General features: G+C 47.8%; 1 protein-coding gene and 2 long non-coding RNA genes across 12 annotated transcripts in view; 1 reads left to right on the plus strand and 2 right to left on the minus strand.

The window, feature by feature from the left end:
• LOC134733332 (uncharacterized) overlaps window positions 1–26,476 on the minus strand; it is a 112,832-nt gene that overhangs the window by 78,311 nt on the left and 8,045 nt on the right. The window lies entirely within an intron of this gene.
• On the minus strand, window positions 7,509–13,204 carry LOC134733285 (uncharacterized). Its single transcript, XR_010116782.1, has 2 exons — window positions 12,653–13,204; window positions 7,509–9,371 (listed from the first exon to the last, which is right to left on the minus strand). It is a non-coding gene; the product is annotated as an uncharacterized lncRNA (long non-coding RNA).
• The window catches only part of MTCL1 (microtubule crosslinking factor 1), a 126,047-nt gene continuing 115,793 nt past the window's right edge, over window positions 16,223–26,476 (plus strand). For 7 of the 10 annotated variants that reach the window (XM_055238143.2, XM_055238196.2, XM_055238181.2 and 4 more), the window contains exon 1: window positions 16,227–17,391. In XM_055238143.2, the coding sequence (XP_055094118.2) occupies window positions 16,339–17,391 (1,053 nt within the window). In that variant the 5' untranslated portion in view covers window positions 16,227–16,338. Of the gene's footprint in view, window positions 17,392–26,476 lie in introns of all 10 variants that reach the window. The other 3 variants (XM_055238214.2, XM_055238223.2, XM_055238189.2) reach the window with 2 other exon arrangements.

The raw sequence follows: 26,476 nt of genomic DNA on the forward strand, positions 1-26,476 counted from the left end.
TAGGGTCACTCCGTCTCTTGTGGTCTAAGTAAATGCAGTACCCAATGAAAAGGGCCCTGCGTACCCTGGCTATGATGGCGCTGTTCTGGCCCAGCGTCTTTTGTAGACTGTGGCGGCAGGGTCTCAATTCCTAAATCAGCAATGAACATCTGCTGCTTAGTTCCTATTATTACTGTACATAAAAGGCTGCATTTCTTAAATTGGAAAAAAAAATGGGCATTTTGTACATTCAAGTTAGCCTTCTAGTTAGTTCCCGACCAAATTAACTATTATCAAGATGTTTATATTTCATTGAATTCACAAGCTGTCTGACAGAAACAAAGGTCATATGAACATTGTGAAATCAGGAGCGAAAACATGGATATGTATTTTTTCTACTTCCCCCCTCATTTGAGATTTGCAGCGTACCTAACAGCAACTGATGTGGTATATTCTGTCCTTAAATTTAAAAATTTAAAAAGTAAACACTCAGGTTGAATATTTGGAGGGAAACATTGATACTTTTGCACAGCAAAAATAAATACATATATTTCTCCTTTATTCAAGAAATTTCTCAGCAACTGGAAGTGCTGCTGTGAGACTTATCCTGAAATCTGCACACGCCCTGGTGGTCTGTGCAGGATAAATGTGGGAATGTGCTGGTTCCTACGGCAAAGGCCCCAGTTGGGGCTTCTCCGTCCCAAGCTGTGTGGTGACGCCAGCCACACATGCAAGGACAACAAATTGGAAGTTTGTCATCACTGAGGCCTTAGGAGAGCTTGGGTGGGTGTGCAGGGTAGATCTGAGGGGCTAAGAAAGGGGCACAATGACAGGGATGGGTGCTGGCTGTACCCAGCATGCAGTAGATGCTCAACAAAGGTGGAGTCTCTTCACAGATGGCTCAGAAGTCTTTGGGGAAGGGGAAGGAGCGAGAGTTCAAAGATGAACCTTCGGAACCCAGTATCAATTTAAAGGAGCAGAAAAGCAGTGCAGACAAGGAGGCTTCTCATCTCTAAGCATCTGCCTGTTCCTCTGCCTTCTAGAAGACACTTCCTGTTAGAATTTCAGGCTCATGCTCCTGGCCTTCCCTCTTCTCCCTGCTTGGATCAGAGTCTCGATCAGAACATAGCTCCTGGGAGACCCCACTGGCCTCCAAGACAGACAAACAGGAATAGGGGGATTGTGGCAAGTCTTTCCCCACTCAGTAATGTGGAGAAACTGCCATGGGAGATAAGCAGCTGAAAATGTTTCCATCTATGACCTAATAAGCTAAGTCAATTTCACACACACACACACACACACACACCCCATCAAAAACATCATGAATCCTGATGACATCACTTTTGCTTCTGCAATGCTGTTCCTATTGTCAAGGGCCTTCCTAAAGCACCTTGTTAAATCAGCATTTGATCCAATCACACTGCCTGTACTCAAATCGGCGTCTGAGACTGGGACAGGCCATGCTTCTTCTTCACCGCACCGCACATAAGCACAACCCAAGCACCTACTTGGGCTGCTGACGCTTGGCCACTGCGTGTTTCCTCATGTAGCACAAAGGGATGCTGGGCCGTGCACGGTCGTGCTGTTGAATGGCAGCTGAAATGTCACAAGCAGGTTTCCTTGAGCCTTAATGGTTTTGTTTTCCCACAGTCTCAAAGAATCGAACCGCTTGCCCCTCTCCCTCAGTCTTCTCAGAACACTCTCCCAGGACCGAATTTAAACTTCTGGAGGGATCAAAAATCAACTCGTTAATCAGGAGCTCAAAGCCAGCCTCTTCCTGGATCAGCGTATGGGGGTCGTGCTCCTCCACACTCACGGCCCTATTTAATGTTTTAATTAAAAAATTTCTTCCTCATCTTTTCCATTTTCAACTTGTATAGAACTCGTTTGTGCGGAACTCATTCTTCCTGTGGGCTCCATGCACTCCCGAAGGCCTCCGATTCCTGATGAGCATAAAACCTTCTTTCCACCATCATCTCACTTGCAAATGGAAATTCCAGAGCTGCTCCTAGCTCTGAGAACCCCAGGGCAGACATCCAGTGGGAACTTTCCATGAGGAAGCAAGACATCTTGGCATGTCTGTCTGTCGTCTGAGGACCCTTAGCTCTTTCCTTCCAGCCACTTCTCTGGCATCTCTTTCCTCTGTGCATCCTGCAAAGTCGGCCGGTCTCACTCCTGGGAAAGACCCTAGCTCTGATGGTTGCCTTGTCCCCGCGGGGAGTAGAGACTGTATGAGAGGAGGCAGCACCCAGTGGGGCAGGAGTGTATGCACTGCCAGGCACTTCAGAGTACAAAGCCCGGCCCTGCCACTTAACAGTGTTATGGTGTGGGGTGGGTGGCTTATTCGCCTTGTGTCTTGGTTTCTTCATCCGCAGCACTGAAAGAAAAATAATATCTGCCTTCCCCACCTTAGGGCCCATTACCGCATTTGACAAGGTTCGTTTGCTACCTTCACCATAAAGGCTTGCCAAACCTAATTACTTCCCTTGTAGGTTTTTGTTCTTGTTTTTGAAATTTGCAAAACAGAAAACCTATTTATTTTCCGATGAGCAATGGAACTATCAAGCACATTGTTTGCCTGTAAGCAGATTTACACAGGAAGCTAAATTACTGTCCGGATGCTGGCTGTGCACAGCTCAGAGGCGCTGGTGTTGTGAAGCAATGATGGCCTCACACATTCATCTCCACTAAAAATAGCTCATCCTTATTCAGCCGGTGCTAGATGCCAGGTGATGTGACTCTAAATGTTTATTTATTAAATTTTAATCCTCACTATAACTTATGAGTTAAGAACTGTTATAAGCTCCCTTTTATAAACAAGAAAACTGAGGCATGGAGAGAGAAAGTCACTTATCCAAGGACACACAGCCGGCGATGCTGGGGTCTGCCCCAGAGCCCAAGCTCTAGGCACTGTGCTGTCTCTCTAGGGAGAAGACTGCAGCGCAGACTCCACACTGCTTTCCTCTGCGCCTCTTACCACACACATCTGTATTGCTGGGCTAACTTCCCAGGGAATATGACCTGCATGATCTCACAGGATCTGTGCTTAGAAGAATTTCATCCTGGGCCAGGTGCCTTGGCTCATACCTGTAATCCCAGCACTTTGGGAGGCCAAGGCAGACAGATCACGAGGTCAGGAGTTCAAGACCAGCCTGGCCAACATGATGAAAAACCATCCCTACTAAAAATACAAAAATTAGCTGGGTGTGGTGGCAGGCATCTGTAATCCCAGCTATTTGGGAGGCTGAGGCAGGAGAATCCACTTGAAACTGGAAGGCGGAGATTGCAGTGAGCCAAGATCGCGCCACTGCACTCCAGCCTGGGTGAAAGGGCAAAACTCTGTCTTGAGGGAAAAAAAAAAAAAGGAAAAGTTTCATCCTTAGTTTAATACTCTGCTGTTGCACTAAACTTGAAATTCTTAGCCCATTGATCTCTGAACCTGTGTTTCTTAAAAGAAATCCAATGGGACAATGGAGTGTGTGGATGAACAGAGCAGACACATGCAAGATACATGTCTGCTGTTCGTTGCCATCTGGTTTGCACACTGCATTTATGTGGCCCCTGAGCACAGCATTCCAGTGGGCCACGACATATGGAATTCAGCAAGGCTCAACGCAAATACAAGGTAAGGTAAGGGTGTCATGTCCATGACCAAGTAGGCAGAGGCACTGGAGCTCTGAGAGGCTATGCTTTCCTTTGGACCAGGAACTGACCAGAACTGGCTTTTGAATGCAGCAAGGAGACAGACAGTAGTTTTCAAAGATGCACAGATGGCCGAGAAACCCTATCACATCCTTTCTTACTCATGCAATTTCCCTCTACTAGCCAACCCACTGTTCCTTTTTCTTATAATTCTTCCTTACTCTTTAGTAAGCTGAAAGAAGAGTGTTTGTAAAATACATGAATATCAAGAAGCAAAACAAAAATAGTTGAGTTAGTTTGGGACAGTGTTTCTACAGTTCTAGTAAGAACAAAATATGTAAGCATACGAGATTCAAAATATAAATTGTGTAATATCTGTGATCCAATGTGAGCTAAAAGCTCATGTTTTTTGCATTTAAAAGTGGCATTGCACAACAGAAAGATTTATGGTCTTGTTTTCGTCTTGATCCATCACTGTCTTAGAGTGCCCTTGTGCAATGCTAAAGTTCTGTGAAATGGTTTATATTGAGCAGGAGAACACAGGGCCTCACTTGGAGGGCCAGGTGAGGTCCTAGGAACACAAATGCCTGGGTGACCATGGGGACCAGCTCCAGATGTCAGCCACAGCTTTTCTCTTTCTTGTGACATTTCCTGTATGAGATTATGTGCCCCATCAAGGCAGGTACTATGGTTTTTTTTTCATCCCTGCATTTTTGAAGGTGTTCAATAAAGAATCTTCAAATGAATGAGTGTATACACGAGTGAGTGGATGAACAGGCTATGAGGATTCTTCATCTTCTATCCCAGTTGGATTCAATTTGGAGATGTTCTTACCTGTGGGAATGTGCATTAGTCATGGCTGACCATGCAGGCTAAGCTGCCCAGCCTGGGCCAGTTCACACCTGTTGTCCCCTGTAATTACTGATTATCTCCTTTCACTCTCAAATGTTCTATGATCTGGATGATAAACTATATGACCACCCTAATTACAGAAGGTTGGAAGGCTTCAGAATGAGAATAATAACCAGAAGATACCAGTCACGGGACTTCCTAAAGATAGGTGTTGATGAAGGTGGGGACAGCAAATGCTTTCTAAGGCCTCTTTCTTTTTCTTTAGATTGGATCTTGCTCTATTATCCAGGCTGGAATGCAGTGGTGCAATCATGGCTCACTGCAGCCTCAAACTCCCAGGCTCAAGCAATCCTCCCACTTTAGCCTCCTTAGTAGCTGGAACTACTGGCACATGCCACCGTGACCTGCTAATTTATTTTTTTGGCAGGGTGGAAAGATGGGGTCTTGCCATGTTGCCCAGGCTGGTCTTGAACTCCTGGGCTCAAGCAATTCTCCTGCCTCAGCCTCCCAAAGCTCTGGGATTACAGGCATGGGCCACCATACCCGGGATCTAAGGGCTCTTTCTGCTCTCAGATTCTTAGATCCTGTGAGATATATTATATATACACATATGTATTATGTCATATATATTATGTTTTATATGTTATCATATATATAATTTTTTCTTTATTTACAGACATTCCTCATTTTATTGTGCTTTGTTTTATCACACTTTGTAGATACTGTGTTTTTTACAAATTGAGGCTTTGTGGCAACCCAGCATCGAGTGCGTCTCCTGGCACTACTTTTCCAACAACATGTGTCACTGTGTCCCATTGTGGTAATTCTCACATACTTCACAATTTATCCTGACCATTATGACCATTATCTGTCATGGTGATCTTTGATCAGTGATCTTTGATGTTACTATTGTCATTGTTTTGGGGTGCACTCATATGAGATGACAGACTTAATTGATCAGTGTTGTGTGTGTTCTGACTGCAATATTTAAAGGAGGAAATACAAAATTTACTTATTCCAAACCCACAGTATTGAAAAACACAAAACCATGGCTAACACTCAACACTCTACCCCAATAAGGTCGTCAGGAATATGTAGAATAAACTGTGATATTGTGAAATATGTATTTGGTCTTCCTCCCCCTCTCCTGGTATATAGCTCCTAAAATCCTTGGACTCTTCAAAGTGATAAATGCCTTTCTGTAGCTTCAGGATGGGGGCTGTCACTGGAAATACCAAGATGGGATTAGAGAGTTGGGACTTTCAACCCTACCTCCCAATCTCCAAGGAGTGGGGAGGGGCTGAAGGTTAAGTTGATCAGCAATGGCCAATGGTTTAATCACTCACGCCTAGTTAAGGAACCTAAAAACCCAAAAGGACTGGGTTCAGGGAGCTTCTGGATCGCTGAATTCGTGGAGGTTCCTGGAGGCTGGTATGCCCATGGAAGCTCCATGTCGCTTTCCCCATACTTCACCCTATGCATCTTTTCTTCTGTGTCCTTTGTAATATCCTTTATAACAGTAAACATGTTTCCCTGGGTTCTGTGAGCTGCTACAGCAAATCAATCAAAGCCAAGGAGAGGGTCATGGGAATTCTGATTTATGGCCATATTGGAAGCACAGGTCACAGCCTGGGGCTTTTGATGAGCATCAGAAGTATGGTGGGTGGCCTTATGGGGCTGGGGCCTCAACCTGTGTAATCTGAGGCCATCTCTAGGTAGACAGTGTCAGAACTGAATTGAACTAGAGGACACCCAGCAGATGTCCACTGCAGAATTAATGCTTGTTTGCTGGGGAAAAATCCCTGCACATCTGGCATCAGAATTGTGTTGTAAGGGTAGAGTGGGAGAAAACTGAGTTTGTTTTTTTGACTCACCAGCATTTGTTATATTAATTCCATCATATTAACCTTCCTAATTATGCTATCCTATTAAAATTAGTTAGCATCCTTTGAGTATATTTTGTCTGAGAAAGAACAGAGGTGATGATACGGTTTGGATGTTTCGTCCCCTCCAAATCTCACATTAAATGGTGACCTCCAATGTTGGAAGTGGGCCTGGTGGGAGGTGTTTGTATCATGGGGGTAGATTCTTCATGAGTAGCTTAGCACCATCCCCTTGGTGATGAGTGAGTTCTCGCTCTGAGTTCACATGAGATCTGGTTATTTAGAAGTGTGTGGCACCTCCCCCAACCCTCGTCCCCATGTTCACCACATGGTGCCTGTTCCCTGTCACCTTAAACCGTGATTGGAAGCTCCCTGAGGCCCTCACCAGAAGCAGATGCTGGAGCCAGGCTGGCGTAGCCTGCAGAACCATTAGCCAATTAAACCTCTTATCTTTATAAATTACCCAGCCTCAGGTATTTCTTTATGGTGACACAAAAATGGCTGAACACAGGTGACCTACAGTTTATTGTGAATAATCCCACACTGATAATTATTAGGTTGGTGCAAAAGCAATTGTGGTTTTTGCCATTAAAAGTAATGTAAAAAGGGTGGGGCACAGTGGCTCACGCCTGTAATCCCAGCACTTTGTGAGGCTGACGGGGGTGGATCACCTGAGGTCAGGAGTTTGAGACCAGCCTGGCCAACATGGAGAAACCCCGTCTCTACTAAAAATACAAAAAATTAGCCAGGCATGGTGGCACGTGCCTGTAATCCCAGCTACTCAGGAGGCTGAGGCAGGAGAATCACTTGAACCCAGGGGGGCGGAGGATGCAGTGAGCCAATATCATGACACTGCACTCCAGCCTGGGCGACAAGAGCGAAACTCCATTTCAAAAAAAAAAAAGTGATATAAAAAGTAATAAAAATAGCACTTTTAAGTCAACCTTAACTCTCAGATTCATAAAGCTGGGGATAATATTAAAGCTTATTTAAATTCAACTCCTTAATTTTAGAGACAAGGCCTCTAAGGCTCAGGAAGACTGAGCCTTTTTGTGCAAGGTCACTAAACAAATCATTGTGTCCAGGCATAGAAGCCACACTGTTCTATCTCTTCATTAGTAAAGTATGCCTGACAATAATTTTACACAGGAATAATACTTAAAATGTTTATTTCATAAGCACTGTTATTTGCTGCTATGGAACCTTCTGTAAATCCATGGTTCTATTTTTGCTTTCCATGTAAACATATGCTTATTTTGTATGTAAAGATGAGCTTAGAGTTGGGCTGGAAAGCCAGACTTCCTTCCAGACAGCAGGAGGAAATGGGAACTGGCATCCTCTATTTCAAATCTCTACTTCTGTTTTGACAGGTAATAATGTTGCCAGATGACAGGGGTTCCAGCCAGGTCCAGTTGTCACTGTAGAGAAAGCCAATCACTGAGACGATGAGTATTGCTGGGGAAGAAAGGCTTTAATGCAGGTGATGTCAGCTGGGACATGGGAGACCAGTCTCAAATCTGTCTCCCTAACTAACTAAAGTTAGGGGTTTATATAGCAGGGGGTTAGGGAGAGGTAAAGAAGAGGAATTGGTCAACAGGCAGCAGGTGCATCTCATGACTGGATGCCATCATCTGAAAAGTTTCAGTTCCCTGATACTATCTGGGAGGCCTGATGGTTGGTTTCCTGAGAAAGAAACTCAGACAAAACAAATGTAAGTTCCTCAGGCTTCAGTTCTATGGGAAAATCAAGCCGGGTTCAGCAACTCTGTAGGCAGAAAAATCAGCAATGGTGAATTATGATAAGAGCAAACATGGTGAGATGTAGAATGTTCTCAATTAACCCGCTAATTTCTCTTAAATTTTTTGGAAACACATGCTGCTGACCAGGAAAGGTAGAGAACTTTGATTAGTTTTCCTCACATAACAACGTATTTTCCCTGTGCAACAAGCTTAGAATCCCAGGATAATTTTTGAAAGTTTAGCAGTTATGTTTTAAGAGAAAAAGAGTTCAAATGTTCAATTTCAAGGCAATATGCCAAAAGGTTGCAAACATGTAGCAAACATGCCAAAAGGTTGTATAAGGGAATTCTGCCTCCCCTGATGAAAGAAGATTCTTAGAACCACCTGGAGGCTGTTTTAAATTATACACACACCCATCATCCTGGTGCTGACCATTCCATAATAGATTCTATTTTATCCCAGTGGGGAAGGGTGCCATCCCAAAAGCCACCACAAGGGGGCACCCTCCAGGACATCGCGGCTCTCCCTGGGCAGGAGCTGCCTCCTACTCAACCCTGCCAGCCCCAGAGCCCCACCTGCTTTTTTTTTTTTTTTTACAAATGCCATTTAATTTCTTGAAATGAGAATCACTACTTGTGGTTGTCACTCCCCTAACCATATATTTTAAAAAACTGATATACTTCTCTAATGGTAATACAAAAAAGAAATAATAAGAAAGCAACTTATAACAAAATAATACCTATTTCAATATATAAAGCTTAGGTACAGATATACTTACAAAATATATAATAAAGTAGTCAGATGCTCTACATAGAAGCAACTGCTAAAACACGGACAAATACAGGTGGGTTCTATTCATGACTCCAATCCCTTGAGTGGGACTGCCTCAATGAAATGATCAAAGATAAAAAATGCATTGAAAATCTCCAAATAAAATGCAGTCTTTATTTTATTTTTATTTTTTTGTTTTGTTTTGAGACAGAGTCTCCCTCTCTCACCCAGTGCAGTGGTGCGATCTCAGCTCACTGCAACCTCCACCTCCTGGGTTCAAGTGATTCTCCGCCTCACCTTCCCAAGTAGCTGGAATTACAGGCGTGTGCCACCACGTCCGGCTAATTTGTTGTATTTTCAGTAGAGATGGGGCTTCGCTATTTCGGGCAGGCTGGTCTCAAACTCCTGACCTCAAATGATCCGCTGCCCTCAGCCTCCCAAAGGCTGGGATTATAGGCGTGAGCCACTGTGCCCAGCCCAGTCTTGAATCATTGTGGTTTCATTCCTAAAAAAAAATTCAGTTGATATTAAAACAACCCTAAAAACATACTGCTTTAGTATACATATATCAAAACAACATGGTGCACTCTGTCAATGTAATTATGATTTGTCAATTAATAGTTATATTAATTTTTAAAAAATGTTTTAAAAGCTTAAAAAATACTGCTTTATAGGTAAAAGTATTGTGTTTATGTGTAAAACATGTACCTCTAGCCCTAGATAATGATAAACAGATTTTTTTACCCACGTGAATGTTTCAGGGGACACTTGGAATTCCTGTAGTAGGAGAGATGACTCTTTTTTCTTTTTCTTTTTCTGAGATGGAGTCTCACTCCATCGCCCAAGCTGGAGTGCAGTGGTGAGATCTCAGCTCACTGCAACCTCTGCCTCCTGGGTTCAAGCGATTCTCTCACCTCAGCCTCCCGAGTAGCTGGGATTACAGGTACATGCCACCATGCCCGGCTAATTTTTGTATTTTTAGTAGAGACAGGGTTTCATCATGTTGGCCAGGCTGGTCTCAAACTCCTGGACTCAAGTGATCCACCACCTCAACCACCCAAAATGCTAGGATTACAAGTGTGAGCCACCTCATCCCACCTGGGACGACCCTTCTCTGGGCACACTGCAAGATATCTAGCCACCCTGACTACTCCCCTGCCCTCACTTAAATGCCAGTAGTGCCCTTCAATCCAGTTGTTGTGACAACAGAAAACACCCCAGTATACGTCTAGAATGCTCCCTGTGGGTGCTTCCATCCCCATGAAGAACCACTGGTCAGGAAGGAAAGGGCCTCCTTACACCTTCACCTCTCTACTTCCTCTGGTTCTCATGTCACAGGGGGATCCCCTGTTCTCCCAGCAGACTCTAGAGCACGCCTTAGGTTGGGACTCTCTAGTGCAGGTTTAAGTGAGCAAATATCCATCATCCAGCATCTCACATGCATAGAGGTGGGTCATCTCGCACAGTATTGGAAGGAGTTTTGAACAGAAATAGGAAGAACGCAAATGACAAGCCATGTGACACTTGGACCTGTGTAGAAACACTAACACATGTGCCTGTGGTCCCAGCTACTTGGCAAGCTGAGGTGGGAGGATCACTGGAGCCTCACTTGGTTTTTTTGGTAGAGACAGGATTTTGCCATGTTGCCCAGGCTGATCTCACTGATCTGCAGTGAGCTATGATTGCACACTCCGCTCCAGCCTGGGTGACCAAGCAAAACCTTGTCTTTTTTTAAAAAAAAAAAAAAAAAAAAAAAAGAAGGAAGAGAGAAAAAAGAAACACTAACAGTGTTTTTCTTTTTCTTTTCTTTTTTTTTTTTTTTTTTGAGACGGAGTCTTGCTCTGTCGCCCAGGCTGGAGTGCAGTGGTGCAATCTCGGCTCACTGCAAGCTCCGCCTCCCGGGTTCACGCCATTCTCCTGCCTCAGCCTCTCCGAGTAGCTGGGACTACAGGCGCCTGCCACCACGCCCGGCTAATTTTTTTGTGTTTTTAGTAGAGACGGGGTTTCACCATGGTCTTGATCTCCTGACCTCGTGATCCGCCGGCCTCGGCCTCCCAAAGTGCTGGGATTACAAGCGTGAGCCACCGCGCCCGGCCCTAACAGTGTTTTTCAATGGGAAGTAAGATAATTACTTGCATCAAAAGTATTTGTTAAAAATACAGCCTTCCGGCCGGGTGTAGTGGCTCACACCTGTAATCTCAGCACTTTGGGACTCTGAGGCGGGCAGATCATTTGAGGTCAGGAGTTTGAGACCAGCCTGCCCAACATGGTGAAACCCTGTCTCTACTGAAAATACAAAAAATTAGCTGGGCGTGGTGGCGGGTACCTGTAATCTCAGCTACTCAGGAGGCTGAGGCAGAAGAGTCGCTTGAGTCCAGGAGGCGGAGGTTGCAGTGAGCCAAGATCACGCCACTGCACTTTAGCCTGGGCAACAGAACAAGATTCCACCTCAAAATGATAATAATAGTAATAATAACAATATACAGCTTTCTGGGCTCATATCTCTGAAATCAGATCCCTGGGGATGTGGTCAGATAATTTGCATTTTTAACAGTCTCACCAGGAGATTTTAAAGTCCTCAAGGTTTAAGAGCCTCTTAAGTTATTGTCATTGTCACCACCAATACCATGCACAGCTGCCAATGTGGCCATGAAGCCTTTTTCAGGTCCCATGTGGCATTTTGGCAATCACCCCTGCAAAGAGAGCTGGGAGGTCCCCACAGACCCCAGTGTTGGGTGCAGACTCCGGTTTCAACATTTGGCGGGTGGTGGGGAGGCAGGGGGATCAGGCATTATTAGGTTGTCTCTTTTTAAAGGTAACTTTCTTGCAGTGCCCAAAAAGCCACTCGCTCTGAAAAATTCCCTCTTCTTTCCATTCTTTTCAAAGAGGATGATTTCATGATTTCTCATGACTTCAACCAGGAATGCTTTCATATTTTAAATGTGCCTTTCTATTAAAATAAAGAGAAAAACTGGAAGATACATATATGCCTGGGTTTGGACAATGTATTAAAGGTATAGAAATTCTGCATATAATTCTGCCTGGGAGTATAGAGTGAAGTATAGGCCTGAGTAAGTCACTTTTTTTTTTTTTTGTCTATGAGTCAAACCAAGTAAAAAAAGAATTCATTTCTCTTTATATAACTGTATAGACACAGAATAGATTTCTAACTCTCTGAGTGAGAGTTTGGAATCTGAGTGAAAAATTTGGTTTGCTCATATTTTAAGAGTTTTGAAGATTATTTCACTGGGGTTAAATAATGATGATGATTTTGAAGGTTATTTCACTGGTGTTAAATGATGTTGATGACATTGATAATAATACCTTACCCAAGGCCACACAGACAGCAAATGACTTGGGCAGGATTTGAACCCAGGTTTACCTGGTGTCAAAGCCTCAGGTCTTGTCATCATACCACACCGTTCTTGGACAAAGAGGTTGTGAACACACCCACACAAACATTACTCATCACACCACTGCTGCATGCAGCTCCCTAGGATGGTACTTGGGCCTCTGCAGAGGAATGAGATGATGGGGCCCTGGGCCTTGTGCCAGTATTTACAATCCAGGGTTGCAATGCAGGGAATCAGCCACAGCGAAGCAACCCGGAGATCTGCAAGCACAGGAAGGCACCACCACCCTTGACACGAGGCAGTGGAGGATGAAAAGCTACCAGGAGGAGCAGTCCATCCAGTGGTGGCTGGAACCTCACTCAGAAATCCACTCCTCATGGAGACCCAGCCACCACCAGAGAAGCCGCCTGCGGCAGAGAGAGTAAGAAATAACCTGGTTTCTTCCTTCTGGGTCCACTCCCATCTCCTGACGGCACCTCCACTGGCCAAACCCAATCAGCAAACCCAGCGGCCTGGAAACCCACGCTTCCACTCACATCAGAGTAGCAGAAGGGCAAGACTGGATCTGAGGGCACACAGATGAAAACAGGCACGCCCATGCTGGGTTTTGTTATTGCACAGAATAAGCACTTTACGGTTCCCTTAAATAGTAAATCCCCTATTACCTTTAGATTAATTTGATTTAACAGAAAAAGAATTTAAAATCAAGTATTTCCTTTCTTTGCTCCCTCCTTCCCTTCCTTCCTTCCCTTCCCTTCCTTCCCTCCCTCCCTCCTTCCCTCCCTTCCTTCCTTCTTTCCTTCCTTCCCATTTTTTTGAGACAGGGTTTCACTCCCATCACCCAGGCTGGAGTGCAGTGGGGTGATCATGGCTCACTGCAACCTCCCCTCCTGGGCTTGAGGCCTCAGCCTCCTAAGTAGCTGGAACTACAGGTGTACACCACCATGCCCAGCTTATTTTTGTATTTTTGGTTTTTTTGGTAGAGACAGGATTTTGCCATGTTGCCCAGGCTGATCTCAAACTCCTGAGCTCAAGCTATCTGCCCACCTTGGCCTCCCAAAATGCTGGGATTACAGGCGTGAGCCACCACGCCTGGGTCACTTTTTCTTTTTTTGTTTTTTTTTGAGTGACTTTAAAAAACATCTATTATGCAAGCAATTATCTCTTTATACCTGTAACTCACTGAATACTGAATACAAAGAAAGCATCATTGGCTGGGCTGGGTGGTGCATGCCTGTAGTCCCAGCTACTTGGGAGCCTGAGGTGGGAGGATGGCTTAAGCCCAGGAAGTTTGACTTCAGTCTGGGCAACATAGCAAGACCCCATCTCTTAAAAAAAAAAACGAAGAAACAAACAAAAAAAAGGGAAAGCACTGATTGAATACTTCCTTACAAAGAGCTAGTAGTCCCATTTGCCAGGCTAATAATAAGTAATAAGGAGGATAAATTTTATCTGACTCATTACCTGAAAGAAAGAGAAGCTGGCTGCAAATCCTATAGTCATCAAGCTACTGTCTTTGGAAGACTAACGTATTGAAACTTTTTTGGGGGGCCCTTTCTTTGAGTGTATATGGTATGAGAAGCTGGCAAGCTTGTGCTGAGAGTCCTGGCCATAATTCTTCGGAAATGTGAGGGTGTGGGAGGCTTCAGGGCCTCTGGAGGAAGTTCCAGGCAGAGGTCAGTTGTGCTCTGGCCCGACCTCAGACCCCCTCCCAAGGAAGGGGAGAGCTAGAGCGCCCTCTGGGGACAGCAGGCCCGGCGCGCGCGGTGGCCAACACCTCTCAAGCCTTTCGAGGTATGCCGTCATCCACGCCCACCGTGGAGCCAACAGTGTCCTCCCAACGCTGGAGAAGCGGCTAGGGCATTAGCCTCAAAGGAGATTAAGGAATTGGATTTCGTAGAGACTGGATTTCGTGCGTGCTGTCTCACATTCAGACGCATTCCCAGAAAAACGACTGAAAGACCACAACAGCAGCAGAGCAGGTGAGGTCTCAGTGGCCCCCCCAGAGCTCAGCCAGGGCGAGGCAGGACGACTTCCGGGCAGGGCTCTCCTGACTTACAGGATTACAAAAAAAGGGTTCATCCTGCATTTTTTGAAGCAGATGGCTAAGTAGGGTAAATCTGTGGTTAAGATCACAGACTTTGGAGTCGATTTTTTTCTTCTATTTTTGCGAGTCGGCCCCCTCTTCTCTGTCCCTGCTCCAACGGCCCCCTCACCGCGCATACTGCCACCTCACCGCGCATACTGCCACAGCCACTCGCAGCTCCCGTGGCCCACCTCCCTCTCCTCCAGGTTGCTGCCCCCGGAGTCTTTCTGAGCACGTCAGATCATCTTGCTCAGAATACCCCGTGGCTACGGCCTTTAGGATAATGCCCAAGGGCCTTGGTAGGATATTTGGTGCCACACACCCTCCAGTCTCCCCTCTAATCCCTAACCTACCTGGCTCCCCGCCTAGGGGCCCTGTTCTCTGCAGGTTCTACTGTGTCCTGGGCCCTCAACTGAGAGACCAACCCGTCCTTCCAGGAAAATGCAAGCCTCCCCAGGCTGGGTTACGCACCCGCCCTCCATTTTGTAATTATTACCTGACCCTCTGCCTCCTGCAACGCCAGGGCTAGAAGACAGGCTGACCCTTATTCCTATGGGCACTGGCCAACATCCAACGCCTGGAACATAAACTGCACCCAATGGTATGTGAACTGGACTTTACAGTTTGCACGGTGTGTTCTGGTATTTGCTAAATCTTCACACACACTCAGGTGGTAGTACAGGTAGTTTTAATGATACAGGCGAGGGAACTGGGGCTCAGAAAGGTCTAGTGCCTTGCGCATGGGAGCCTCAAGTGGTAGAACCGGTGGCCGGGCTCCGGGATCTCTGAGAGGAAAGCCTGCAGGACCCGGAATCCTGAGGACCTGGGTTTAAACCCGCTCAGCTAGGGACTGGGTGAGGCATCGCAGGCAAGTGACTTCACCTCCCAGCGCCGGTGCCCTAGTCTTCACCGAAGACAGCAATTCCAATCCGGGACTGTGGTGAGGCCTAAATAAAACACTGCTCAGTAAGTGGCCAGCAGGCCTGGCTCGCAGCCGAAACTATAAGTGTGAGTTTCCTTTCTGACCCCCAGCTTGGCGAGGGCTCCTCCTGTTTGGGCAGCAGCTCCTCCTCTTCTGAGCTCCCGAGGCCACGGGGTTGCCAACTGTGGAGCGCCTGCCGTGCCGTTTTGACGCGAGAGCTGCGTCGGGTACCAGCGATCCTTAAAGGAGCTCGGGGACCAGGGGCACAGCTTGGAGAGGACAGCGGGGGAGGTGACGGGCATCGGGAAGGCGGGCGGCGGATGGAGAGGCATGAGGGGGGCGTTGTCAGCCGCGGCACACGCCTTACCCAAGTGGCCGGCGCCGCCCCTTGCCCCCACTTCACCTCCGCCTCTTCCCTTCCTCCCTAGCTCCTGGCAGTGTCTCTAGGGCCTCAAAAAGCAAGGAGGGTCCCCGGGCGGCGAGGACCCATGGACCCTGCCTGCGCCTGCTCCCAAGGGCGCGCAGGCCCCGCCCCGCCCCTGCCGGGCGCCCGCCCCCCGGAGAGCTCAAGCCCCGCCCCTTCCCTCGCCCCTCCCCCGCACGGCGCCGGCTGGCTGGAGGCGGGGCATGCGCACGGGCCGCGGGCGAGGGCGCTGGGCGGCGGGGAGGTGGGGCGCGCGCGTGCGGCTTCTCTCAGCCAGGAGCGGCGGGGGCGGGCGCGGGCAGCAGCGGGCTGGCAGCGGGCGGGGAGCGGGACGCGGGAGCGGGACGCGGGAGCCGGGCGCGCGCCGCCAGCGCCGCCGCGGCACCGGTGACCGCGAACCCGGAGCGCGGGGTCCGGGGATGAGAGCGGCCGGGAGCCGCCGCGCTGCTGAGCCGGGAGAACTCGATCCGCTGTGACCTCAGCGAGGGGCGAGCGCGGCGGCGGCGAGCCCCGCGGGAATCTTCGGGGCCGGGGTGCGGGGGGCGGGGACGGCGGGAGCGCAGGGCGCAGCCCGGGCGGGGCTGGGACAGTGATGAGCGAGCGCGCGGGGAGGCTGCACGCCGCCGCCGCCGCCGCCGCCGCCGTCCGGAGCATCTGCCGCCTGAGCTGCTGCCCGCGGACTCGGCCATGGAGACGCTGAACGGCCCCGCGGGCGGAGGTGCCCCGGACGCGAAGCTGCAGCCGCCCAGCCAGCACCACCGCCACCACCACCTCCACCCGGTGGCCGAGAGGCGGCGGCTGCACCGTGCGCCCTCGCCCGCCAGACCCTTCCTCAAGGACCTGCACGCCCGGCCCGCCGCGCCCGGCCCGGCCGTTCCTTCCTCCGGCCGAGCCCCGGCGCTCGCCGCCCCGCGCTCGCCTAACCTCGCGGGCAAGGCGCCGCCCTCGCCGGGGTCCCTGGCCGCGCCCGGCCGCCTCTCCCGGCGCAGTGGCGGCGTCCCGGGCGCGAAGGACAAGCCCCCGCCGGGCGCCGGGGCCAGAGCGGCGGGCGGTGCCAAGGTTGCCCTGGGAAGCAGGAGGGCGGCGCGCGTGGCGCCCGCGGAGCCGCCCTCCCGGGCTGGGAAGCCTCCCGGGGCCGAGCCGCCGTCTGCCGCTGCCAAGGGCCGCAAAGCTAAGCGCGGCTCCCGGGCGCTACCCGCCCGCACCATCGGCCCCCCGACCCCGGCCGCCCGGATCCCTGCCGTGACCCTCGCGGTGACCTCGGTGGCCGGGTCCCCGGCCCGCTGCTCGCGCATCAGCCACACGGACAGCAGCTCCGACCTCTCTGACTGCCCCTCCGAACCCCTGTCCGACGAGCAGCGCCTGCTCCCTGCCGCCAGCAGCGACGCCGAATCCGGCACGGGCTCCAGCGACCGTGAACCCCCACGAGGAGCGCCGACGCCGAGCCCCGCAGCCCGGGGAGCGCCGCCGGGCAGCCCCGAGCCCCCAGCGCTCCTCGCCGCGCCCCTCGCCGCGGGCGCCTGTCCCGGGGGCCGGAGCATCCCGGGAGGGGTTTCCGGGGGTTTCGCGGGGCTCGGCGTGGCGGAGGATGTCCGGGGGCGCTCGCCGCCGGAGCGACCAGTCCCTGGGACCCCCAAGGAGCCCAGCCTGGGCGAGCAACCTCGGCTCGTGTCAGCGGCGGAGGAAGAGGAGCTGCTGCGGGAGATGGAGGAACTGCGCTCGGAGAACGACTATCTCAAGGTGAGCCGCGCCTCGGCCGCAGGTGTCCTGGGGCGCCGCCGGAGGGCCTGGCTGCGGCGCGGACCCGCCAACCCCTCCTTCCCAGGCCTGTCCAGCGCCTTCTCTCTCCTGCCCTCCACGGTCCTACCCCCGCATTGTCAGGCATTGGGAACTTAAGCCCAAATTTCTGGAAGGAGAAGCAAGACCTGTGGGTCCCCGCCAGTTTGCAACCCACTTCTCTTTTTCTCGCGTTTAGAACTCTTGCGTCTCTTCGCTGATACTTTTACTTTTGTTGACTTGTTGGGGCAGAGGAGGCTGTAATCGTTTTGGGGACATCAGCCGACGCCCCCATCCCCTCTCAGAACGTGCCAGCCTCACCTGTAGGAACAGGGTGATCCTTCGCCAGGGAGCTCTAGCCGGGCCACGTGCGGGCGTGGCGGTTCAGGACAATGCCACTGGGGGGCCCCGGCTACGGACCCGCTTGCCCCTTCTCCTGCAATTACAGAAAGAGCTGGGGGCCCTCAGGGTCTCCTGGGCTCCGACATCTCGGATAGAGGGGGCCGCGCCGTTTTCGGTGAGCAAGCTGAACCTCAGTAGAGGTCCTTGGAGTGTGGCCTGGGTTGAGGAGCAACGGTGTTGCGCGGGCCAGTCTTTTGTAAGCATTCAGGAGCCGGCTTTCTGTGTCAGGAGAGGCCACGCCAGCACTTTCTAAGGAATCGCGGCGCCTGCTGCACTCTCTGAGTATTTTCCGGCAGGGCCTGCGGGCAGTGGCCTCTTAGTCGCCTTAGCACTGAGTGCCTAATCCGGCTCCATCTTTTCTCCACGGAGGGGGCCTGGCATTGCAGACGGGGTTCCCGGGGTCAGGACGATCCAGGTGACTTGAGAGAAAATAAGGGGAGTTGTATTGATAGCAACTGTTTTATTTATTGTAATCTTCAGGTTAGTAAACAACTCCAGTGGCATAAATCTGTGTAATCTGTTAAATCTTAATGAGCAGCCAACCAAACCCAGGGGTGTGGCCCTGCTTCTTCAGTGGGTTATGTGATTTGAGCTGTTTTCTCAGCAAATGGTGAGCTAACCAATACGGGCCCAGTTTTTGGCTAGTGGGATTGAGGATTGGGCTTTAAGGTGAAGTCTGCAGTTCACACGGAAATCAGAGCACATTAACTGCTGGGTGATCTCAAGCCTAAATTTCTTATGGAGCTGCTCCAACCAACTGAGCCTTGTAGTTATTTTACTTTGTGCAAGAAGTAACAGTGAGGCAGAGAAAGAGAGGTGATAAAAGAAAGATTGGGACTTAAAGCAAGATGTTTCAGATAGTATGTTTGCTTTTGTCACTTACTCTTAGGTAATAGACAACGGAGTGAAGTTCAAAGACAACTATGTTGTGGGTGACTCCATCATGAAAGCAGCTCTTTTGTAAATCTTCAACAAATGTAAGCTCCCTGAGGGTGACCAAGATATAATCTTGTTGTTTTTGTATCCCTGGCTCTTAGCATAACCCCGACTTACTTTCTGATTGAATGGTGTTTATCCAAATGACTGCTATGCAAGGGAAAATTGTATTTCTTTAAAGAAGTTTCTTATTACATCTTTGATCTTAAGGTAGGCTGTCCATCATTTTGAAGTTCATTCTTGGTGCAACTGGTTATTTGCTTTATTTTTTCCCAATGAATGAAATGTGTCTGAGCCTGGAGTCTGATACAGTGTGTTTGATATTTCACTGGATCTTCCCAACAACATAGGGTGGTGGTGGTGGTATCATGATCATAACTACTATTTCACAGACGGAGATGGCTGAGAACCTAAAACAGAAATGACTTGGCCAAGGTCATAGAGTGGGTAAGTGGTGGCACCTGCGTTTCCCCAGAGCCTCTGCCCATTTTACTGCACCGGGATACAGCCCTATTTCCAGCGAGGCTGCTTTCCTCCGAGCACACTGCTTCTGAGTTTTTTTCGTAGCTCAAAATGTTCCTTGTGGTGAGCTTTTCTAGGGGCCCTCTGTTTTCTTTTCAGGTGAGAGGGCTGTCATGCCCGTCTCTCCACTAGCCTGTGTACGAATGGTCACATAAATCCCACTGCCAGTGTTTCAGTTGTGGGGACTGTTCAGTTGCCATTTACTGTGGAAAAGGTGTCACTTGCATCCGTTTACTCTGCGTGAGCCCACCTCCCCACCGTTCCTCCAACAGCGGGGAGAGAAGAGGGTTCTGAAGGAGGCTAGCAAACCAGATGATTGTGTGTATGCATGTGAGGTACTCGCTTGGCCAGTCAGAAGCTTAAATGACAATAGTTCAATTCGGGAAAAAAACGCAAGGATCCTAATGGACTTTTCTACAGGTCATGGAGCCTGCCCACATGTGCAAAATTGGGCCCAGAGCTTCAGGGAACTCCTGGGGCAGAGGCAGTAGTCATGCCTTTGCAGTGGTGGTTAGCGTGTGCCCTTTATAAATCAAAACTGTTCTTTTTGTTGTTTTCAGGGGTACTTTTTTCTGTTTTTGTTTTTTGTTTTTTGTTTTTAAAGGGACGGTCTTGCTCCGTGGCCCAGGCTAGAGTGCAGTGGCATGATCGTAGCTCACTATAACCTTGAACCCGTGGGCTCAAGTGATCTTCCTGCCTCATCCTGATAAGTAGCTGGGACCACAGGTACACTCCACCAAGCTGGGCTAATTTTTAAATTTTTTATAGAGACAGAGTCTGGCTATGTTGTCCAGGCTTGTCTTGAACTCCTGGCTTCAAGTGATCCTCCCTCCTTGCCCTCCCAAAGTGCTAGGATTACAAGTTTGAGCCTCTGTGCCTGGTAGGAGTAGTTTTTAAAGAGGGTAGATTAAAGTACATCCTTGACCTGCTGCTTTGTTAGGGAGCGCTGCACAGTACTAACTCTCAGGATTAGATATAGCATCCATCTGTTCCAATGTATCTGACAAGAGGCTCAGCCCACAAATTTTACGTTGCTATATTCTGGAGGATTCCAAGTAAATACTGTCATCATTGTTGTACAAGACTGTCACAGTTTCTGAACAAGAATGACCAAAGCCCAATTCAACAGAAAAATAAGTCCAGCAAAACCTTAGGAGGATGTCCTTTGGATCAGGACATTTAAGTGGAATTATCTTGGCTTTTAGCCAGGCTGCTATATTTTTTATTTTATTTTATTTTATTTTTATTTATTTATTTTTGAGACGGAGTCTTGCTCTGTCGCCCAGGCTGGAGTGCAGTGGCGTGATCTTGGCTCACTACACCCTCTGCCTCCCAGGTTCAAGCAGTTCTCCTGCCTCAGCCTCCCGAGTAGCTGGGATTACAAGTGCCCGCCACCACGCCTGGCTAGTTTTTGAATTTTTACTAGAGACAGGGTTTCATCATGTTGGCCAGGCTGGTCTTGAACTCCTGACTTCAGGCGATCTGCCTGCCTCGGCTTCCCAAAGTGCTGGGATTACAGGCATGAGCCACCGCGCCCAGCCTGGCCTGTATTTTTTAAAATAGTCAGTGTCAACAGAGAAGCGGATACCTTGTGTTGTGCTGTAACAGAGCAAATTTGGTCGTCCCTGACCCTGCTTTCTGTTCCTTCCCGACCTTCATCAAATGGTGCCTGGGTGACTAGGTGAAAAACGCAAAATCAATCCAGGTAGCTGGCTTTGGTGTGAAAACACAGACAGAAAAGCACTCTCGTTGTCCTTTGACCTCTGATAAATACATTTGGAATATTCAGAAATTCAGGTGAGCACTTCAGTTATTCAAAGGCCTGGGCTTCTCATAAAACCCAGGCACTTTCTTAATGCTGAGGACTTTGGTAAAGCGCTGGTGTGTTCCTTCCCTGCCAGGCTGCCAGGACTATGTTTTGCTCGAGTGCTCGGAGACAATCAGACAAGCCAGAGTGCTCGTTGTCAACATATTAATTATGTTCTCTGTTTCCACAGGCTTTTCAGGAGGATTTAATCAGTTGGCATTTATGAGCCTATTTTGAAAATGCTTTTAGCAGCCATAACCCCACACCTCCCCCACCCCCAAATAGTGTCCTCTTGCCATGCTGACCTCCTGCATGGTGGGTGAGGACTGGGGTGGGAAGAGCTGTTTCTTTTTGCTTTGCTTTCTCAGTTATTTCATAGGAATTTTTTTTTGTTAAAAGAAAACAAGTTGGTGCTAGATACAAGGGCAGAGAAAATTGGCTTCTTGGAGAGGAATGATTTCCTAAGGGAGAGGTTGAGCTTTGGTTTTCTAGGCTGCAGTGTCTCACCGCTGATCCAAGCTTACCATCCTGCTTCTCACTGGAGTTAGCCTTTTGAGTTTCAGGCCCTGACCTGGTTTGTGACATTTGGCTGCCGGGCTGCCCAGATGCTGGGTGCTCAGTGTGGCCTGGGGGTGGAGGGGCACTTGGAGAGGAGCGCAAGCAGTGCTCTGCAGCTGAGGTGTCTCAGCGCCTCCTTGCTCCCCGCCTCCTCCTCCTTTCTCTTTCAGAAGGGTTAACATGGACAGTATTCCCCATTCTTTCCTGACATTCGCTATCCATACCCACTCTATATTCAGCCAGTGAAAGAGTGGCTGTGATCATTTTCAGTGGCAGCTAATGTAGACGAGGGCTGCGGCCACCAGCTGCTGGCTGGACCGTCACCTGGTAGACAGTGGGAGTGGCCCTGCACCTCCGTAGTTACAGCTGGGACTCTTGGAGAACATTTCCCTTGTCTGGAGGGAAATGAGGTGGATTATTCGTATGTTACAAAAGACAGTAGTTTCTGTCTGCCCAGAAGATAGAATTATTGCAGCAGTAGCCAGATGACTGCTTCTACCATCAAAACTGGGTCTATTTAAAGAGGAGGTGCTAAAATAGAGGTAGTTACTGATTTTGGGTATTTAAAAGAGATTAAGATTTTCATATAGTTATTAACATGATTAAGAGTTTTCATCACTTATACTAAGAATCCATGGATTTGGTTTTTATTATATATTCATGGATAAAACTATCCTCTTAGAGGTTTTTATCAAAACATGTAATTTTAATCTTGGTTTACTCTAGTGCACACCTGGTACCTCATTATTCCTCTAATTTGAGATACATGATAAGGCTTGATTTGTCAGCCACAGGCAAAGGGGAATAGTTGACCGGACTTCACAGTACTTCAAGATTTCGCTTTATATACAAAACTTAAAAAAGATATTTAATTAAAACTAGCTTTTCAATGAGATAATGATTTAATACTTAAGTATCCTCCAGACTTGATGTTAATTCAGTAAAAAACTATTAAGGACAGTTTTTTTTCTGATTTCCGTGTGTAAAAAGACAACAGCGATTTTCCAGTTTTATGTACTATCTCTAAATTACACCTGCCAGAAACATCATATGCTCTGCTTGATTTAGTTTACTTAAATTTTTAGTTGGCAGATGTCGTTAAGGTTCTGCAATACAGTTTTCTAAATTGGAGCATGCCGTCAGAAAATTAATGTAATGTTAGTTTGAAAATCACTATCCGTCATGACCCTAATTCCAATAATCATAGTTTTTGTTTTTCAAATGGCTGCTGCCAGCTTACATGGTTTATAATTTGCTTCTCTTTAACTTCTTTTCACTGAACCTGAAAATTACTTTTTTCTAGGCTCTCTGGGAAGAGTTGAAACACTGGCCCTGGTCCTGTTGCTGCAACAGACCAATAATGGTGGAAAGCCATTTATACTTTTAGAATCTCAGTTTCCTCATTTTAAAGATGGGAGTATTAGCCAGGCATGGTGGCACGTGCTTGTAATCCCAGCTACTCAGGAGGCTGAGGCAGGAAGATCACTTGAGCCCAGGAACTCAAGGTGGCAGTGAGCCATGGCTGCACTACTGCGCTCCAGGTTGGGTCACAGAGTGAGACCCTGTCTCTTTAAAAAAAGGGGGAAAGGGGCACAAGCATCTTTGCTGCACATTGCAGTGTCTTCCTAAGAACCAGTTGCCCTAATGGTTATGCTCGTGTCTTGTCACTTGTCGAGCTGTAAATGTTAGGCTGCTTTTATTGGTTTACACTGATGGTGGACTTTTAAAAGTACAATTGAAGGTCTATTATTGTTTCATTTGTCCAGGTTGAAGCAAATAATTTATAGTATTTACTCGAAAGAGTGTGTGATTGAAAGCAGGCAGGCCTGGGTTTGCAGTGTGACTTCAATTTACTAGATGTGAAGCTTTGGACACAGGTAACTAGCCTCGGTTTTGTTTTTTTTGTGTATAAACTGTGTAATGTGTTCCTGATAGGGTTAGTAATGAGGGTGAGGTGCTTAATAAACGATGCCTGTTCTGTAAATTTAGATTAAATATGAATTGTAAGAGCAGTGATTTAAATACATGCAGTTATGGTGCATTGGGCCATTTTTATACTTCTGTGAAACACTAGACTGGGTAATTTATAAAGGAAAAAGGGTTTAATGGACTCACAGTTCCACATGGCTGAGGAGGCCTCACAATCATGGTGGAAGGCAAAGGAGGAGCAAAGACACATATTACATGGAGGCACGTAAGAACATGTGCAGGGAAACTGCCCTTTATAAAACCGTCAGATCTCTTTTGAGACTCACTGTCACAAGAGCAGCACAGGAGAAACCCGCCCCCATGATTCAGTTACCTCCCACTGGGTCCCTCCCATGACACGTGAGGATTATGGGAGCTACAGTTCAAGATGAGATTTGAGTGGGGACACAGCCAAACCATATCATATGGTCTCTCCCTAATTTTCTTTTTTCTTTTCTTTTTTTTTGAGATGGAGTCTCACTCTGTTGCCCAGGCTGGAGTGCCGTGGCATGATTTCCGCTCACTGCAAGCTCCACCTCCCGGGTTCATGCCATTCTTCTGCCTCAGCCTCCCAGGTAGCTGGGACTACAGGTGCCTGCCACGACGCCTGGCTAATTTTTTTTATTTTTAGTAGAGACGGGGTTTCATCGTGTTAGCCAGGATGGTCTTGATCTCCTGACCTCGTGATCTGCCCGCCTCGGCCTCCCAAAGTGCTGGGATTACAGGCGTGAGCCACCGCACCCGGCCCCTAATTTTATTTTCGGTACAACTAATGTTGGTGATTATTTGTGCCAAAAAATACTGCTATTTACATCTGGCCTGCTCAGTGATGTAGAGGTGTGGGTGCATCTAGCCCTTGAACAGTTTTCATAGCCTGTAACATCTGTATGAAAATGCAGCATTTAACATTAGGGTGGATGTGGGCTGTCCTGTTGCAAAGTCTGAAAGCTGGAGACATTTTATACCTGGAAGCTGTATCTTGCATCTTAGGGCTATATTGCATTTTAAAAACTTTTGTCTTAGTTGCAGATAATCCCAGGCATTAATGACTTTGGCAGGCCTTCTGGAAAGAAAAGCAATCACAAACCATTCTTTCCATGAACAGAATGGCCAGAGTCAGTGTATATTTGTATGTATGGATATACATGTACATATACATATAAATATACTGACTTAGTGTTGAACATTTAGTGATTATTGCTTGTATTGAACTGATTTGTATTAATGACTCAGTGAAACAATTACCTCTTTACTCAGAAACAAGCACTGTGATTAGGTTCTTTCTCAAAGTCTGATCCATTAGTTTCATGGATGGGGTGTGAATCAAACTTGACGTTGATTTTTGAAGATTCAGAACTAACTTCCCACTCTATCCAAAGAGTGACAACCACAAGGCTCATTTTAAAGCTTTCAGTCTGCAGTTGACCTCCTCTAGGAGTGGGTAGTGCAGGGGCACAGCTCCCATAGGGCGTCTTCAGAGCCTCAGTGATCAGGCATCAGTAACAACTTCCTGTTTGTGGAAGGTTTGCGGAAGGTTGTCAAGCACTGTCCTGAAAGAGCTGTGTTCTCTGGTCCCCTGAAGAGCCCAAACCACCCATTCTGTTTATGTGCATTCAGCTGATCAGCTCCTATGCTCAGTCCAATAACTTCCAGTTCCAGCAGATCTTCCCACAAGGACGAGGATTTACCAGAAGAGATTTCCATGGAGGAAAAAAGAAATGAAACTTGTTTAGAGTTCACAACATTTTCAGTGTTAAGACTGATCTTTCTTAAGACACGTTAGGACATCTTATACTTTTAATATTTTCATCATTGGTATAGAAATTCTGTAGGTACACTTAGGAGCCAAGAAGAAGAACATTTTATGCATTCGACTACTGGGAAGTTGGTGAAGCTTTCTTCTTTAACATCTGTTCTCCTTGGTAGCCTATTGAAACAGGCTCCAGTTGAGTCCTCGTCAAGTGAGTAGCTCATTCTCTTGATGGGATAGTGTATACAGAGTGGAGAGAACCTACAGGCTGGATTGGGGGATGAGTTGCCATATCTATGCCCTTTCCAGTAGACCACTGTGTGCAGCTAAGGTTGACTGAAGCATCATCGTCACCCCGTTTTGTGCCAACCCTTATTTTTCCGTAAGGATTCACATTTTTATTTGTTGTGTTTCTTGTACTTAATCTTACCTAGGATAAACACATCTTAAGGAGATTTCTTTTTGTTCATTTTTTTTTTTTTTGTCTGAGGCTCGGATGTTGGGCACCTTGTTCTTTTTTGTTAGTGAATCCCTGGTTTTAAGAATAAATACAGGATTAGCATGAGTGGTAAGAATCCAGGAACAAACTGAATAGCAGGACGAGAATGGACAATTAGGGTGTCTAAGTGCAGGAGAGATTTTTTTTTTCTTGAACCTTAATTGAATAAAGTAAATGGGAATAACTGAGTGCATGCTATTCTGGAGGCATCTGAAACTATCAATTATGAAACTAGTCAAGAAAATCCCTAGAATGTTTCCTTAATCTTCCTCCTTCCAAATTGTTCCTCCTTTAAATCTTGTGTAACACTTCAGAAGAGTGAATATCTCATACCTGCAGCTACATCTGTGGGTTTGGGAAGAAGCTTTCATCATTGGGCTGCAAGACTGGAACAAAGCGAGCGTGCAGTTGTGTCTGATGTTAGTCGCCTTTCTGATTTGGTGTTTGTAAGTGTTCATTGGCACACCTGTGTATTCATTCAGCAATATTTGTTGAGGACCTACCGTGTGCTCCTTGCTGCTCGGGATGCAGAGAGGAGCAAGACAGACAAGCTTGCTCCCCTCTGAAGCTTACCTTGTTAGTGTAGGTGACAGAGAGTAAGTAGGAA

Source organism: Symphalangus syndactylus, chromosome 1, assembly GCF_028878055.3.
Source record: "Symphalangus syndactylus isolate Jambi chromosome 1, NHGRI_mSymSyn1-v2.1_pri, whole genome shotgun sequence".
Classification (NCBI taxonomy): domain Eukaryota; kingdom Metazoa; phylum Chordata; class Mammalia; order Primates; family Hylobatidae; genus Symphalangus; species Symphalangus syndactylus.